We start from the raw sequence: 18,436 nt of genomic DNA, 5'->3' as shown, positions 1-18,436 counted from the left end.
AGGGAGGCGCATCCCGGGAGAGCGGCCCTGCCGGGGCTTTCACCTTCACACCAGGCCTAAGGAAGAAAAACCACCGTCCCCACCCCCGGTTGTGGCGTGGTTTAACTTCCACCAGTGCAGACACCACAGCACACGTGGGGGGCCGGAGGCCGCTAAGAGCAGCCGGGACTCCACTCTCATGAGCTCGCCCGGGTTTCCCTCCCACTCCGGGAAGGGCCTGGGGTGTTGACAGGGGCAATCACACGCACCACCGTGCCCCGTTTCCACCCAGAAGGCCGTGGTGAGCTCCCGCCCCTGCCTGGATAGGGAGCGCCTGCCTGAAACGGGTGCCAGGGCAATGGGAAGCAGGAGCAGACGTGAGGGTGTGAGGAGGGAAGATGGCAGTCTCACCTCTACTTTCATTCCTGCCTGGAAGCTGATGCCGTCGGGGATGGTGGTCTGGAAGTCCGCGATGGTGTAATATTCCTCTTCCACTTGAGGAGGGACAGGAGGTTTAGGCAGGTTCAAACCACGTGGCTATGAAAAGAAAAGAGAAAGCCCATGTTTCTACAGAAAGTGTGACACTACAGCCACATAGCCCCCAGCCTGCAGAGACACAGGCCAGGGAGATCAGCTCTGCCCATGCAGCACGCTCACCAACACCAGCAAACCACTTCCAGCATGAGCAGAACATTGCTCAGCACTAGAGCTCTTGCTGACGAGAGGGAGGGAGCCAGTCTGCAGCCTCCCGCTGGCAACCCAGCCTTACAGGACAGACCGGCCAAAAGGCCATTAAAGATCACATGCAAAGACAAGAGTCTTAAGACAGCAGGGAGGCGACATGCATACTCTAGCCTTTTTCAGGAGCAGAGCTCATGGTACAGGGGCAAGATCCCAGGCAAAGAATCACCAGTAACCAGAGCTCCTTTCAGTATTCCTCTCCGACTCCCTTTGCCATTGCTGCTCTCCTACATCAGCTGGCACTTACTATGGTGAGATCTCGGCGAGGAGGAGGTCTCTGCCTCATCTTTGGTGACTCTGTGGAGGAAAATTTCAGATGCTGTTGAGTTTCTGGCTTTTGGTTATATATGCATTCACAAAAGACAAATGAAAGACAAAACAGAAAGGCAAGGACCAAGCTGGCGCCATGGGCAAGGAAGGCAAAGTACCCTAAGTGGCACGGGTCACCCAGGTTTTGAGGGCATTGCACTGGAAGAGGAACCTGCTCTACACAATCAGGTGCTGCTGGGAAATACAGCTGAGGTCACCACAGGAAACTGTTATTTTTTTTGCAGGCCTGAGCCAGAAGACCTGGCCTGCAGAGGGGTTAAAATGCCCCAGCTTCTGAGAGGAGAGCATCTCCAGTCAGGGAGGGGGAGTCTTTTATCCCCATCACATTTGCTGATCCTCAGCAGGTCCCTGGGCAGCACTGTGATTGTGCCCCATTTGCCTGTGCAATGTCACCTTCAGACCTGGCTGAACCACCTGCAAGCCTTCTGTCTCCCTCATGTCTCATTACGTTACCCAAAAGCCCACAGGAAAGGCTGCGCTGACAGCCCAGCCACCACCAGCCTCCTCCTGACTGGCCACTTACTGCGTCGGATGTCAACGTTGGGCAGGGGACGACTGTCAGATCTCCCGTCCCTTTGGCCAGCAAGCCCATCCTTCTCTCTGCTCACCAAGACCTGCTGCCGGGAGATGCCATCCAGATCCAAGGCACACGAATGAGTGGAGGAGCCTGACCCCAGCTTCTGTGAGAACATCTCTCCATTCCCCTTTTTGAGGTAGGAGGCGGGGGCCCAGCCTTCTTGGCCCTGGTGCCTGCAGTGACAACAACAGCAGCATCACTGCACAGAGCCCCTGCACTGTGACGGGGCTGTGAGCCCTTCCCAGAGGAGTGACCCACTGTGCTCGAGTGGTGTTGAGCCATTGGACATCTCTAAAGCCAGAGCTCAGTATACAGTTGACCGAGGGTACCGCATGATCAGAGCAGCATGAGCTTGCCCAGTGTCATGCTCCGTGGCACATGGGCATCTGGAGAGCTCCAGCCATGACTAACGTTCCCATGCAAGCCGGCTGCAGGCAGTGGGTCAAGGGCTGGGAATGCTGCAAAGCCCTGTTTCCTTTTTGCCTCAGCAATGGCCCCAGTTCAGGAATGAAGCACATTGGCAGGGGAAGCAAAGGGGAAAACTAGAGGGCTACTGCTAGGATTGATGTACCTGGTCTTTGGAGAAAGCACAAGCCTTCTGCCTGCACACTAGCAGCCAAGATACCTTCTCTGCTCTAAATCTCCACTGTATAGGAGAGAAACCAGTCCCGCAATCAGATTGAAAAACCACATCCGCAGAGTCTCCCTGCCATGCAGGAGGGTCCCACGCCAGCGTCGGAGACTTTCCCCACTGCTGGGCTGCAGCCACTACACTCAGATGGCACCAGCTCCTGAGCTTGTAATTGCCTTTAGAGCTCTCGTGGCAGCTCTCCTCTGCTTAACAAGTCCGTGGACGTTTTTCTGGGGCTTTGCTGCTGCCAAGACCACAGGTTCAACGTAAGGTTAAGAAAACTGCAGCATGTGCTCCCACCCCGCTCAAGTCCGGCCATTTGCTAGACCACAGACAAGAGAAAATGAGCTTCCAAGACCAAACAAGTATCAGCTCGGGAGCATCTGGAGTTTTTGGCCTCAGCACACCCTGCTCAGAGCAGACCTGGCCCGGACAATGTCCCTTATCCACAGGAGTCTCCTAACACAGACGAGGATCCAGCCTGCCTCCAGGACACTCCCTGGTTTTCCTATCAGCAGCGTATGACGTAACACCAACGCTCTCGCTCTCAAAAGCGGTTCCCTTTGCAATGCTGGGGCATGTGATGCTGTGATGCAGTCCACCTCCCAGCACAGGAAACTGGGGGATTTTAAAGTTGTTTAACCACAGCTATGCTTGGCTGAAGCCCTGAACATCAGCTAGCCTTAGTCAGTTGGGATGGAGAGAAATAAGCTCTGCTCCTCTGCCCTTCCTGATATCCTAGACTTGCCTTTGGGCTGTACATCCCATGTGCATTGGGTCTCTACTCTGCACAGCCCCTGCTGCAGTGCCAGGGAAGAGGAAGAGGTAAAGATAGTACCTGATTTTCCACCAGCCCTCCAGGTTCTTCTGGATCACCTCCACCACAGCCCCTTTGTCCAGGTTCATTTCATCCTGGTCTCTTGCCGTGTATGGGTAAATAACGGTGTACTTCTCCTCTGTCAGAAAGAAAGTGCAGTTTCACAGAGATACTGTTTATGGAAGCCTGGACTCAATATGAACAGTGGTTAAGTGCTCTATATAAATGATAATTCTTGTTGAATACAGATGCAAACACACAGAAATACACAACCATTCATAAGATAAATGCTAGGGAAATGTATGTCAAAACTAACCCAGCTGCATTTTGAAATGTAAGTTTTGGTGAGCTAGTCTGGCCCAAGGAGAAGTTGTCTAAAAGAGTTCCTTCCCTCCCTTAGGACTAAAGACTACCTTTATCTGACAGCTCTCCTTTCACCTGCTCTTCACAGGAGCCCTTCCATGCATCCACTTCCATTTAAATTTCTTTCTCATAGCCTTTAAAGAACTGTCCTCCATACAAGGAAAGAAATCCCATGGGCAGCAGGGAGTAACCCCACACATACAGACGTGCTCTGACACACAGCTCTCAAACCGCTCTAGACAGCAGGTCTAAGTGACCTTCTCCATTCAACAGCTGAGTCTCCCAAACCATGCAATGAGCCTGGAGAAAAGTCTGATGTCCTGTCCACTAGACCAAATGTTGGCAAGCAGGGACATGGATGCTCTTCAGGAGGAAGGGGTAACATCCTAACAGGTCCATCTAACCACCCTTCTCCCTCATCACCTTGTCCTGTCCTCTCTGGATGAAATCAAGGAAAGCAATTGCCCATGTTTAAGCAGTGTCACAATAGGGTGAAGGCTATTTTGGGAAAAGTCCACCTTCAAAACCCACACCTCTGGACACTGATGTATCACCACCGTGCAGGTTTCCTGGATTTGTTTTGTTTTGGAGGAGCACAGCCTTCGAAGGGCCTGATTCCCACCCCCTTCATGCAAATGAGTGAAAGCAGAAAATGTCCTGTCACATCCAGCAAAACCAAGCTGGCTCTTCTCCTGACCCGCTGTGAGCCACCAACCCCAGGGCTCAGAGGAGTTATTCTGACAGAACTAAGGCAGCAGTTGCAAGAAGTCTGCATACACGTGTTGGGGGAAAGCAGAAACTCCAGCTTCTGTACCCAGAACAAGCTTCACGAAGTGAGAAGAAAAGAGAGAGGAAAGAGGTAGACGTGAGTGGGATTGGTGGAGGGCTGAGGAGCATGTATGGCACGCACGGAGGACTGGCACAAGCAGGGTTCATCACATGCAGAGCAAACAAACATGCAGACAACAAGGCTCCAAGCACAAAACATGGGCAGCCAAACAAGTCTCTGTGAAGTCCACCTTGACCCCATCCACTGGTGTACAAGTCCCCAAGAGTCCGACGGCGGCCAACGTGCCTGGGCAGAGACCAGTATCTCCATGGGGCTGAGAAGAGCATGTTGGGGAAGCAGGAGAAGGACAAGAGAGGGCGTAAGGAGGTGGCACTTCAGGTCCAAGAGGAGACAGGGCTGACACCAGCGAGTGGCACAGAGACTCTACTCACCTGGAGCTCTCTGGGGGCCCTCCTTGGTCTGAGCCCCCCTCCCACCTCCATCTCCCCAGACGAGGGACTGAGCCAGCTACAGCCCTGCTTTGAGCAAGCAGTGGTCAACGGGAAGGATGTGTTCTCCAGGGGCGTTTCAGATTTGCTCTAAGCAAAGGTTGATACCTTGCTATTCTCACAATGCGAGCTCATGCATGCTCTTTGTTCTGCATGGCTTCAGAAGACACGAGAATTGTCCTAGGACCTGAGCTCTGCTCCTCCTCCAGTGCAGGTAACACAGCTCCCTGGGGCCTAAAGGAGGCATTGAGATGGCAGGTCTGAGTGTTCCCTGGAGGTGGCACTTTCAGCCCCTCTATGGGGGAGCAGAAAGGCCAGCAGTTACACTCCCAGTATCCAGCTGCAGAACTGGAGCAGAGCACTGGGCAGGCAGAACCATTATGGCCAGACATAACTGAACAGCACGTGTGGGTTTGTGCTTCTCTGGGCTTGTACCCTGCCTAAGTCAGGGAGGGCTATACAATCCTGCGAGCAGTAGCAGACAGAAGCTGGGGCAGATCACTCCAGCAGCTTCTTACCTTCATCGGGCTGCATGGAGAACTCATCTTGGACACCATCCTGAGCCTCTAGGCAGGTTGCCGGCACCCACCCTTGCTCCTCCGACGTACTCACAAACCACCAGCCTGAGAAGAAAACAGCAGGCAGCTCAGCCAAGGGTTCCCACCAGCCAAAAACTCACTCCCTCCCTCCAAACAACAAGCCTGGGGGGCTTTGCCCCCTCATTGCTGCCTACACGGGAAGCTGGGGTGACCCAAAGCAACAGAGCCAAGCTTTACCTGAAAGGGGACACAGACAGCAGTATGGGAGAATCACAGCTGAATGGTATCTGAATGTATAGTTTTGCACCCCACGAAAAACAGGAGAGGCTCCAAGAAATTAATGGCTCCAGCCACAGCATTTGCTTTCTTTTTTTTTCCCTTCATGGTTCATTTTCCCTCAGTCTGGGTCAGCAAGCCCAGGCTAATTAGCAGAGATGAATACACTGTCTGCAAATCGATAGCTGACTCCCGCTGCGCTCTCACCTTCTTTACATTCGTGGAAACAGCAAATTTTAAAAGCTAAGAGCAAATGCAGGATTAAAACATGAGCTCTCCCAGCGGAAACCTAGCCAGCTCCATAGTGGCCACAAGCAATTCTGGGCCACCCTGGGTGTCCAATCAAAATAAACGCATGCTCCTCAGTTATTAAAAACAACAGCTATTTGTGTCTTTAGGGGGAAGAAACATAAATACTGAGCATTATCCTCAGAACGTCACCAGTGAGTCATTTAGAAAGAGAACTAGATTGTCAGGGAGGGAATCAGCAGCTACCTGCATGGAAAGGAAAACCAGGGCTGACATTTGATAAATAAATTATTTGCCATAGGTTTTGAATTGGCTGTGCTAATAGGTTTCACTTGCTTCAGGGTTCCTTTGATTTTCCTCATTCTCAAACACAGCTGCTGGTGCAGCTAATCTTCTGGGGACCAGCCATCCAGAGTTTTAAAATCTATTTAAAACCCCTCTAACGGGGAATAAGTTCCCCTTTTCCACAAACTCCAGAAGTTGGGCCCATGACATGACTCGGTCCCTTTGCAGAGGTTAAGAGCAAGTTTAAGTTTTGAAGCAAGCGAATAGCTCAGCTGCCTGCCCCACTCCATGGCCGGGTGCTTCGTTGTTCGGAGGCAGGAATTGCAAATGCACAACAGGGGCTTTCATGGGCACCATGAGAGTGTCCCCCTCCATCGATAAAACCAGCCTGCCAACTCTGGGAATGGCTTTTGTCCTCAGGGCCCATTGGCCAAGTTTCTCAGCATGAAGAAGCATAAAGCAGAGACTGTAAAAGATGGACGGCGCCTGGTGCTCAGCACACGGGTAATCGGACCCTTCCCTTACAGACAGCCCTGAAGTCTTGTCCACGCTCATACAGACAGCCTGCAGACTGAAGCTGCTTCCTCCACGTCCCACCTCAGCTGACCATCCAAGGACATCCCTACGAGGTGCCTGGAGGCTGTTTTGCTTAAGGTCCTGTTAGGAAGACACTGACAATACAGGATTGCTACTCCTGCCCCTGCTCTGCAACGCAGAGTAGACCCGAAGCCCTCTGCCGAGCCAAACTCTCTGTACCTGATTCGTTCTTCTCAATGATATCCACCAACTGGCCCACGCACAAGCTGATCTCGGAGCTCTCCTGCTTCTGGTACTCCGCCACCACGACATACTGCTCCAGCACCAAGGGGTCGACCGACGCAGAGTCAGCTCCTGCACAGGGGGGACATGTGCCAGGGTCAGCACCCGCTGCCGAGAGCATAGGCCACCACTCCCGAGCACTACTGGCCTGCGAGCAGCTCCAGGACACCCTTGGGACCCCAGCGCAAGAGATGTGAGCCAGAAACTTGGGCACAGTGAAGAGGAGAGAGACCAAACCAGCAGCCAGGTGAGATGGGTACAGCCAGGTGAGACCTTTCACTTGCTACCTACCTTCCTGCTCACAGACGGAGCCATCCAAGCAACCCCACCACCACCACGGATGCACACAGCAGCCTGGCCCCAGCTGTCAGTGACTCCTGAGCACTGGCAGTCTCCAGAGCACAGTCTCCCCAACACATGGACCAGCTCAGACGCCAGCTCCATACACACAACCTGCAGCAAGTTTTGCTGGTCCTGGCTAAAGAGCCTGGACACCCAGGCGTAGGGGTGTTCGTAGGACAGAGCAGCATCGTCCTGTCCTCACTGCCCTTACGTGTTGCAGTCACCTTCTCGCAACCCGCCAGCATGGTTTGCTCTCTCTGTCTGCTAAATCTGCTCAGCTCTTCCTGCTGGAGATCCCGATTTCGTGTCAGAAGATTAAAAAAAAATACCCCAAGGAGGAGCAAACAGGTGGGATACAGCGGGAGGAAAGCTCTCCTTTGGCCAAAAAGGGCCCTGACACCCAGACGAGAGGGGCTACAGGGAGAGATGGGCGCTGTGGCTGCAGGGACTCCAGGCAGGATACGGGTGGCATTGCGGGCTAAGGGCAGGGGACCCCTGCCACACCGCCTGCCCCTCCTCTGCTGGGCACCGCAGCAGGGCGAAGCTGGCTTGTGCTTTCCAAGCACATTTTCATTTAGGAGAGTGCTCTGGATATAGACGCACCCCCTTCGCTTGGTGCTGATCGCGATGCTAGCACTGCAACAGAGGTTTCCACTCGCATCTGTTTCTGCTCTAGAACCGTGGCCCCAGGGTTGTACCTACACGCCAAGCAAAGCTACCCCTTCCCCACTTGTGCACAGAGGCTTGCTGTGTGGGGGGAGACCACAAAGAGACACGGGGTTTGCAGGCCCACATAAGCAGACACTTCGGCCCCACCGAGCAGGGCGTTCGCTCAAGCTCAGCCTCCAGGTACACCAGGTCACCCAGAGCACCAGGACCACCCGCCCCATCTGCCTCCAAAAGCCTCCAAGAAGCAAAAAGGTGACAGAAACTCCTGCCCAAAACTGACCTCCACCCTGAACCTTGGCTCTGGCCTCCAGGCCAACACTATGCCTTGCAGCTTCACAACCTGCCAGATGAAGACACTGGTGCATCACCCCTTTCTCCCCAGGCGCGGTATTAGTGTTTGCCGAGTGCTTTGGAAACAGGATAGTGTTAATTACTATAACAGGAGTGGTAGAAAAGCATCACACACCTGAACATGGGTGTTAAGTTGAATATTTAGGGGCTGTGCATGTACCCTGAGCAGGAAGCCTCAAGTTTTGGGTCAGGGCAGAAATCCCAACTGTCCCAGCCCTCTAGCTGCTACAGCACAGCAAACACATGGGACAATTGCCTCCAATCTCTAAAGGGTGTGAGAAAGAAACGACAGAGAGACTGATGGTCCCTTGGGATATAAAGGCAAAACGCAGCAAAGACAAACTCAGGCCATGTATCATGAAGAAGTTTCTATGGGCAAGTGCATGTACACTGCAACGTGAGAGGTCTCAACCTGACAAAAGATCGTTCCTATAGGGGAACCTATTGCAGGGCACAATGCTGCAATGAGCGGAACAAGAGAGAGAAGCAGAGATCGACAAGATCTAGGTCTTCAGCAATCCTAGGATGCTCTGCTACCCCACAGAGAACTACTTCTGTGCCCAAGGTCACAACCTCTCAAAACGATTCTGAGAAAGAAAGACCACAACAAAGATTTAAATGAACAATGTATCTCCAGGACAGTCTAATTTAAAGGAAGAGAAGACAGATTGTCCGTGTTACTCTTCTATAAACAGCACCCTACGGAGCTTCAGGTGAGCTGGCCAAGTGCAGAAGACTTGTTACTGCTAATGAAAGCTTCTTCTATGCCAAAACCCAAAGGTGGGGCACCAAACAGAATTAAAAATAGCCCTCCAAAGTGAATGGTGGATGCTAGGACTAGCTGTTCTACTAGCTCAATTAAAGGTTTGTGCTTAAAGTGATCAGACAATCTACCCAGCCCCTGAGAGAAGAATAACAGCTATAGGAAGAGAGAAGTACTCTCTTTTCTGCCTCCCTCACTGTAATTACACCCATTGCTCTGAGTCTATTTGCAGTTTCAGCTGGCAATTCTGGATCCTCCAATGTACCTATTAAACCAGCAACAGAGGTGGTAAACTGAGCTTGGGGGAAGAAGTAGGAGTTAATTTCAGGAGCATCTTCACCTGGCATAATTGCCCTTAACCACAAAAATACACACTCAAGTTAACCACAAAACATCCTATTTATGGGCAGACAGTCTCTTAAAAATAGCAATGGTGTAAACCTTACCACCTGACAAGAGAGACAGCACTGAAGCTCTGCAGCTGGGGAGGGGAGGAAGCTTTAGTACAGTCCAGAGCCCACAAGAGAGCAAGTTTTGCAGACAGCTGTAGGCAGGAGGACAGGCTGTGTATCCTGAACACCCCCCACCTGTGAGGCTGCCACAAACATAGCCTAGAGAAGGATGTGCACCGAGTCAAGGGAGCATTGAGGTCCTTGGACTGGGCTTGCAGAACTGGTGCTGACCATGGATGCAGGAGAGCCCCCGGGGAGATGCGTTCAGCTCTGCACGCAGGGCCAGGCAGGAGCTGTCTCCAGGCAGGGCACATCCCAGCTGCCAACCCCTGGACTGCTCAGCGCCATGACTGTGCTCTCAAGACACGTCACATACGAGTGATGGGTCAGCCCATAAATCTTTGCAGGTTTTGTTTGACCAGGAACTTGGCCATTCACCCAAAATGTTAAGATGTATAAAACCAGGCAGGAAATCTCACAGATACAGTGTTGCTTGTGACATTTCCAGCCTTTCCACTTTTGGGCTTTGCAGTATCAGTGTCAAAAGTGAGAGGACTTTCTTTGGGAGCTTGGACACTGATGCCTCCAGAGGGAAACAAAGCGCTCAGGACTGAGGGGGCACAGGCATTTGTTTTTGATGTCTGCTCTTGCTGTACACTCCAGCCCCTGCCTAATGCACCTTTTAAACATGTCACGCTTTATCCAACTTTGGATAAGGTTTCTTCCTCCTAGTCCTCTGGCCTGAGCTAGTCTGTCCCATGCTCTCAGGACATCCCCATCTCTCCCAGCCTCGATGAGTTTGTGAAGATCAGTATTACAAAAGTGAGTCTCTTCCTGCTCTCACATGAAATGGGCACTACGTGCTGCACTTTTTGCAGCTTTCCCTCTCTTTCCTTCTCATCTCTCCAGGGATTTTTCCAGAACTGGAAAATAATGACACAGAAATACCATTCACCAGTGGAGTTTTAGAAAGGTCACCCTATGGCTGCTGTAGGATAACACAGAATATTACACAGAATACAGTAGTTTGGTGTCTCTATGCCATTGCAGACACATGACATAGCACAGGAAAAGGGACGTGACCACACAAGAACGCATCTAAATTAAAACTGGCTGGTGGATAATGGAGCTCTCTGCCAGCCTCCCTGGACAGTTCCACCCAAATATAAACCTGGAGACAGTTTCAGGTTCCCCTGCACTGTCAATGCTGCAATGAACCCCTGACTACAACTGTGCTTTTTGTTGAACTGCGAGAGGAGGAGCAAATAGAAACGACCAAATCAGATTTGGGGACTGATATGATGACTACTTTTAGACATACCTAAATCAGTGGCCAAGTCAGTGTTCAGAGCCCAGGGAATAATCCACTCCCCCTGCCAGCTGAGGCTGTATGGAGCCTGGGCCCATGCCTAAGGCTCACAGACCTGAGGGATTACAAACACTGATTAAAAAAGCAGATTTTATTTCCAGTGCTCACTTACCCCAGGCCTTCCTCACAACAGCAAATGTCACTTGAGTCTCCTGGTCACTGCAGGAGGCTGAAGGCAGGCAGCACTTCAACCCACTTTGCATCCCAGTATTTGCTTAAATCCCATTTCAAGACAGGGATTGCTGTGCCAGGATCTTGGGAGCTCTCCTGAAGAGACCCTCACCCTCTCTCTGGCAATGCCGGGAGAAACAAGCAATTGGGAAACCATTCCTGCTGGTTTCATTCCTGAGCAGCTATTGCTTGCCCACTCCTCAGGGAGGTTCCCTAATGAAAGAGCCTTTTTTGTCCCTTGCTGCCTATCTGCTACCTCAAAGCAGGCCTGGCTTGAACAACTGATCAATGACCAGGGACTTCCACAAGGTAGAAGAGGATTCAGGGCGACAGCAGCAGAACCAAACTCTGTTTCTGCTGCCAGAAAACGCAAGACAGCGAGGGGAGTCTCTGATCACATCTAGCACAAGGCATTGGCCCTTTGTAACCTTATTGCACACAAACATCATTCCCTGATGGTTACTGCGTGTGTGCCAGGCACCATGGGCAAAAGATTGCATGCTTTCCTGCTAGGGCAGGCTCTGGCTTGGGTGTTACCCAAACATCCCTCCTTCTCAATTTTGCCAAGCAAAGAGCATCCCAAAAAGCATTTTCTCTTTGACCTCAGCAACATCCCTGTGTCACATATAAACCCACCATGCCAACAGGATGGCAGCATGAAGCTGCTCATAATCTGCAGTGGGAAGACAGGACAAAGCTGTGTCCACAAAAAGGAGAAAAGCTCCTGCTTCTTTAGCAGTCAGCATCCTTAAACTGAATTCTGCCCTTGAAGAACTGGGTTAGGCAGCAGAAATCTTCTTCCTCTTCCCCTCAACCCTAGAGAGAACTTCTTTTCTCTTGCCTAACGTAAGTGGACAGGATTCAGTGATCCACACACTGATCTCATAGGGAAACATAACACCTTTCCCTTATCCCCAAATATTCCTGCTAAGCCAGCACACGAGAAGTTTTCAAGGTGAAGGAGATTCTACCTTTATTTTACCTCTGTTTTATCGAAACTGAAGAGAAGGAAAGAAAAAAGCAGCCTGTTTCTGTCCCTGCCCACATGCAGAGTCTTCTCTCTGTCTCCAAAGCTACCTGAAGACCCACCACTTCAGCACAAGCTAGTACAAAACCTGCAGTCTGTTCTTGCAAATGGCTCATGAGAGCTACAGAATGACCATCTCAAGGCCCAGCTTTGACAGGCACACCTTGCAGCAGTCAGAGTTCAAGGAGAAAATGTTGTCTGAAGGTTTTAACTACACTGGTAATCCCATGCTAGTCGATCAGGAGAGCACCCAGTTATGACCTGCCCATGAGAAGAGAGCAAAACCAGGAGCCGCTGTTCAAGCAGACAACACCTGAGCTTTTTATATGCATCCTACAACTAGTCTCAAGTAAGAGGCTGGGACACCATCAGTTCTTGAGGCAGGCATGACCTGCAGATCCAGTAAAAAAGAAAGGAAAGTGGAATTCAGTCTTTTAGTCTCCCCGACACCTCTCTCCACCGAGAGGAACCCACTCACCTACATGTCAATTTGCTTATGCAGCTTATGGCAATGCCAAATCTCAGGCCAAAAACTTTTCCACAACCTATTTCAGCAGAATCTTCATCCAGATAAGACTCAAACCTTCCTTCCCAAAGACCCTCAAATTTTTATACCTTCTGTGGTAGCTCCAGTAGCTGTGAGATGTCCCCCCTAATCCACAGACTGAAGGCTCTTCTCCTCCTCTCTCCTCCTCTTTCTGGGAAGCTCAGATAACTGCTAAAACAGAGCAACTAGGGGATCTTTCAAAGTTGTTCCTCTCACTTGAGAAGCTGAAGTACAGCATCCCAGATGCAAGCAAGCATCCATTCAAAGGATCCCAGCTGAACACAAAGCAGAACATAGTACTGCATCTGGAGACTTTCTGCTGACCACTGTGCAGCTCAGACCCTCCTTTGGACATGGGAAATTTTGCATCCCCACCTTCCTGACTACAGACCAAGCGCTGCCCTTCATCTGCATGCAGAGCTGTACTGACAGTCAAGTGCCACTTCTGAGCCCACCATACCATCTCTCCACTACTGCTCCATGTCTTCCAGCCACCACAGAAAGCTACGGGGGATGTGACAGCTTCTTGCAAGAGGCTTGCCCACCCAGCCCGAGCAGGTGTCCCCCCAGCGAAAGGCAAAGCGAGAGCAAGGGCCAGGTAGCGAGCGGCTGTTACTACCTCTCTGCAGGAAAGAGGCCGTTCTCTGGATAAACCCTGATGGAGGAACAAAATGACGGGAGACAGGCATGAGGCGGGGAAGGAAACAAACAGGGGAGTCCAGCAATGGTGGCAGTGACTCAATCAACGAGTGAACAGGGAGGCCAGGGCAGCATGGAGAGCTGCGGTTGTCCGTCCCACCTTTGGGAGCACCACGGGAGGGTCAGGGGGATGTGAAACCGGGACTTGGAGGCTGCAGTGAAACCTGGGTGGACAGAGGGGGCACACCGTGTCGGGAAGCCCCACACCCCATGAGGGAACACAGACAGGGCTGGCCCACTGTGGGGCCAGACCCTCGTCCCACTCCAGGAGACCACGGCTGCGCGCAAATGGAGAAGGTGGTGGAACTGGTGGAGAGGAAAGGAATCCTTACCAGACCTCTTCTTTCCAATGGGATCCCTGAAAAAGAGAAGGAAGAGAGTCAGCAGAGGGATGGGGCAGTTGGATTGCTTGTTGGCCAAACGACAAACCCACACAGGAAAGCACAGGCTGATCTCCCTCAACCAACTAACATCCCCACGGGTGACATGTGGCATCACCCGCCTTGCAAACAGCCCATCTCTCCCCTCCTCATTTCGTAGTTTAATGTCTTTGTCTTTCCCAGGGTAAGGTTTGGTTGCTGGCCTGGGCCTCTTGGTGGCTTGCTCTGACGGCCACAACTCCCACCATGTAACTTTGCAAAGGCGAGTGGATCCGGATGGTCTGGCAGCAGAGTCAGGAGCTGGGGAAGCCCAAAGCCCCAAACTGCTCCCAGAACAGGCCACAGCTTCCACACAAGTGGGCACCACTTTGAAGACAGACAAATAGGGAAATCTTGAAGTTCCTCCATGTCCCACACCTCTCTCAGGGACAGGGATGGGAAGTGGTCAGGGAAGGGGCAAACATTTATAGCCCAAAACAAGTCATTGAAGTGTCGTAGAGAGGATGAACACCAAGACTGTGCAGCAGAAAAAGTGCCACCAGGACAGAGCAAGCAGGAGCTGTTTGTGGTTATGAGGAGGCAATTAAGTAGCTGCAGCCCGAGTCCTCTTGCTACGGCCAGCACTGCCCACACCGCTGATGAGATGGGTTAGAAACCGCAGGTCCTGGGCCCCGTCTCTTATCTGAATGTTGCCAAGAAACATAGCTGCTGAACAGCTTCAAACCCAGGGCACAAGCACAACTGTCTTCAGACACAATGAAATCTCAGTCATTTCATGATCAAAAAACAAACACCAAATCAAAAGAAAATATGGGCTCAGAATAGCCTCAAAAAATCAGGGGGAACAAACCAAGACACCTAACCAGCCAGAAACCCAAACACGTGCACCAGCCCTGACCCCAGCCCAACCACAGCGGTCCAAACAGCTACTAAAGGGCTCTCAACACATTCACATAATTCACTGCTGTGGCTTTGAAATGCTGCTGTAGTGTGGGGTGATGGTAACCTGCTCCCTCTTTTCTTACAGAGGAGACTGCTTTCCCTGCTCCTCTGACACATACGTGACAGATCAACACCATCTGGCCAAGACAAAATATTCTGGTACCAGGAGACGTGCATCAATCCTTGTTACTTCCAGGAAGAGTAACAAGCACAGAGCAGGCACCAGAGCTTCCAAGGAGGAAAACATTCACCTGGTGGTAGGGGGACCCTCCTGAAGCTTCGAGCTGCCTGACCACTGCTTGGAAAGGTGGTTGGACCAGCCCAGATGGACCCCAGGAGCTCCTCCATCTGCTTATCAAGTCCACTGGCAAAACGACCTTTCCCCCCGCCCCCACCCTTTGTTTTCAGGCCAAACACAGAAATCCCCCCATGCTCAGTAAGAAAGCCAGCCAGAGCTGGGCGATGCTTTGTTCTCTTTCAGCTTATCTGCCTTTTCAGACCATTATTACTGCAGACACTTTATTCCCCCAGAGCGATGGGGTGATGCCAGCACTCGGCTGCCTTCAAACTCTGCCCACCCATCCTGGCAATGCGTTCTGCTTGCAATGCCTTATCCTCCCTGTCCCCCCCTTCCCTCTGCACCTTAAACCTCTGATACTCATCCATGCAGCTAGCAATGAAATGAAATTAAATGCAACCAAGATGGACTAGAAACAAAGGGGACATTGTTATCTAGGAACTGGAGACTATCTGTTAAATTCAGAGACCGCAGACTGCACAAAGACCTGAATACCATGTCCCAGGTGCAGGGACCAACGGAGGAATCTACTGGACAGAGCATCCCAAAGACATTCCTAAACAGAGATCATGCTGCAGAGCTAAATCAGAGTTTATCAGTAAGCCCCATTAAGACTGCCCCGGCTCAGCAGTATGGCAGGGAAGGGTGGTGAAGCAAGGCCAGATGAGCATGCTGGAGATCAGCAGGTGGGCATGGCACCCTCGTGAAGACGGGAGGGCGCTGATGGAAATAACTGCTGCTTTTCCTCTGCCATCTGCCAAACCTATTACTGTAACTCATCCCCCTGTTTCCTTTCACTGGCTGCTCCATCTGAGTGAGGGGGCAAGGAAGGAGCTGCGATTTCACTTTTCTGCTGGGTTGTTCCTGGCACAGGTACAAAGACCAGCAGCCTCAGCCCACCACCTCAGAGGGGACAAGAGCTCAGACATACAGGAAACAGCAATAAAGTCCAGGCAGCATCTCCTCCTCCTCCATTCCCCATGGACCAGAGAAAGGCATGCAGCAGAGCCTGCATGCACGGCTTCCTGGAAACCAGTGGCTCCAGGAGAGAAGGAAAGTCCGCTCTGCTTTACACTGTGAAACTCATTTAGCTCTCACCCCACAACAGCCAGGCTGTGCAGATGAACCAGGCAGTCACAGCACAAAATACCCATACACAGCTATGACTGAGTGCCACCAACCAGCCCCACAAATCTTCCCAGGCGGTAAAACTCACGACTAGTTCTCCACCTGCTCCTCAGGACTCTTCCAGCTCCTTGTCAGGAACACTGAAGGCAAGGGTTCCCATGACTGGAGTCTCACTTAGAGCACTGAGCCAACAAGACAGTGTTAGGGTGCAGAGGGCTCAGTTCAGTGTCTTTCACAAGGGCAGGTTCAGAGCAAACAGTGCTGGCTGCTCTTCAGCAGTATGTAGGGGAGCTGTTAAACTCCTTACCGCGGGATATTGCAGACAATGAAAGTCTTCATGGGCTTACAGGGTCATAATTCAGGCAAGAAACATTAATTAAAACCCATTGATTATAAAATCAGGAAAACCCTAAAGGCTAGGACAGTATCTAGAGAAGAACTGTTACAAGATTGCTTGACTTTAAGCTCTTTTCTAAGGCATGCAAATTTGGTGGCTGCCAGGCTGTGCAGAGCATGGCGTGCTGCAGGAAGGTGGCTCTGTGGTTGCCACGCAGAAGAGCCCACCTTGCCGCAGGACTCGCGGGAGGAAGGTGCCCTGACACACGGCTTGGGGATCTCGGCACCACCCCTGTTGCCCCACAGCCAGCTCGTGGAGCAAGAGAGGGACAGCGGAGCACCGACACAAGGAAGATGACTACAGCTGCTGCAGAGCCAGGCACACAGAAGCCACGATCAACATGCTAGGTGAGACGGATATGAGGTCCCCATTCCAAGAAAACATCTTCCACAGAGAAAAAAAAAAAAACAAAAACAAACCAAAACCAAGCTCTGGTAAAAAAAAAAAAAATCCTTCTGTAATACAGTAATGCCATCAAAATAGCTATCAGGAGGTAGTTCATCTTGTAAGTATCCAGCAAGCTGGGGGATGTTACAAGTCTTAACAAAATACAGATGAGACAGACTGAGAACTGGGGTACAACAGAGCTTTTGTTTGGGAGAACTGGTGTTCAGCAAATGCTCCACCGAGCACTGAATGGAGCCCCTGTCCCCCACGCTGCAGTGCCAGTGCCACCCCTGTGTTTAACCGCTGGAGAGTCAGCCAAGCTGAACCTTCGGGCTCAGAAAGCTGCCCTGTGAGCACAGAAAAGCAAGTACTCTGCCCTGGGAAGGGGCTTGCGCTGGAGCAAAGTGGATTTTTGCAGAATGGATTCAACCCCTCTGATGTTTCTGTCCACTGTCATCTAGGAAAGACAGTTCTCAGCAGAGAGTAAAGGAGACCACTATTTTGGAGCTGAGATCTTGCCCAAGCTCCTGGTGAATCTGCACGTAGGCACCAGCAGAACTGCAAGACAAACAATTCATTCTACAAGCTGTAATTTGTCTGGATAGCAAGACATGGCTCAAAAGCCACAAGCCAGCAAGCATCCTTATCCAAACCAACATCCATCAACCGAGGGATCTCTAGTTTACCACCTAAACTCCTGGAATGGCTTCCTAGATGGGGCAGCCACTCCATTTTGGAGCAGAGACCTGAGCCTTCCCTCTGTCTATTAAATCCCTGTCACCGTGCCCAGTTCATGCCCCTATTACCCCTCAAACACCGTGCAAGGGTGACAAGGAAACGTTAGCTCCTGGCACAGCCCAACTACAAGGAAACAAAAGCACACAAAAAGCTACAGGGAAGCAGGAAGAGAAAAGACTTCTTCCTGGAAGCCACTGGCTGGAAGTCTGCACTTCCAATTTATGGAAACAAGGGAAAGGAACAGATTTGGTCCCTGCTGCAATGATGGAAATGAGCTTCTTCCCACCATCTTCTAGCACTTTGGACCAAACAGGAATCTCTTACCCACTGATGGCTGCCAGCACCGTGGCCCTAAGCAGGACCTTTCAATTAGCCCATACAGGAGACAAGCTGGCACAGTCAGGTCCCACCAGGGCTGCTTCTCATTTTAGCCCCATTCTCCCTTCTCTGATTTATGGAGGCTGGTGCCTGCCCGGAGTCCCTGTCAGTCTGCATGCGGGAAGCAATCCATTACTGTGACTGCTGCTGCCACTCCCACCTAACCCCACATCACCGGGACTGGGTATTAATTGAATAATGACAGGCTGCTGAAGTTGCTGCAGGCATCACCCTGTTAGCAGCACATGCTTCCTCATCTGCTCAGGTCCCAGCTCATTACCACACACCTTCCCAGGCAGCCTCCAGCCACCACGGCCCTTTGCTGATTCAGCAGAGCTCGGATTCAGCCCACCTGGGCCCTGCCATCCTCCTTCTCCCACTGGTGATGCTTCCTCTGGCACACGGCAGGGAAGAATGGGGTTAGTCTGCACTTGGTCCTCCACCCCTCCAAGGAAAACAGCAGCAGCAGCAGAGCTGAACTGCCCTTGAAACACCCCAAAATCCTCTCCCTTCA

The 18,436-nt window shown here is 51.6% G+C and overlaps 1 protein-coding gene across 1 annotated transcript in view; it reads right to left on the bottom strand.

The window, feature by feature from the left end:
* Positions 1-390: 390 nt before the first annotated feature.
* The window catches only part of SH3PXD2B (SH3 and PX domains 2B), a gene marked incomplete at both ends in the record, with an annotated part of 57,434 nt that continues 39,388 nt past the window's right edge, over positions 391-18,436 (bottom strand). The window contains 7 exons of the mRNA XM_010153582.1: positions 391-516; positions 968-1,017; positions 1,574-1,800; positions 3,097-3,214; positions 5,235-5,339; positions 6,822-6,956; positions 13,607-13,632. Coding sequence (XP_010151884.1) covers positions 391-516; positions 968-1,017; positions 1,574-1,800; positions 3,097-3,214; positions 5,235-5,339; positions 6,822-6,956; positions 13,607-13,632 — 787 coding nt within the window. The remainder of the gene's footprint in view (positions 517-967; positions 1,018-1,573; positions 1,801-3,096; positions 3,215-5,234; positions 5,340-6,821; positions 6,957-13,606; positions 13,633-18,436) is intronic.

Source organism: Eurypyga helias, unplaced genomic scaffold (assembly GCF_000690775.1).
Source record: "Eurypyga helias isolate BGI_N326 unplaced genomic scaffold, ASM69077v1 scaffold16776, whole genome shotgun sequence".
Classification (NCBI taxonomy): Eukaryota; Metazoa; Chordata; class Aves; order Eurypygiformes; family Eurypygidae; genus Eurypyga; species Eurypyga helias.
Note: the sequence above shows the minus strand (reverse complement) of the source record. Positions and strands in the feature narration are given on the sequence as shown.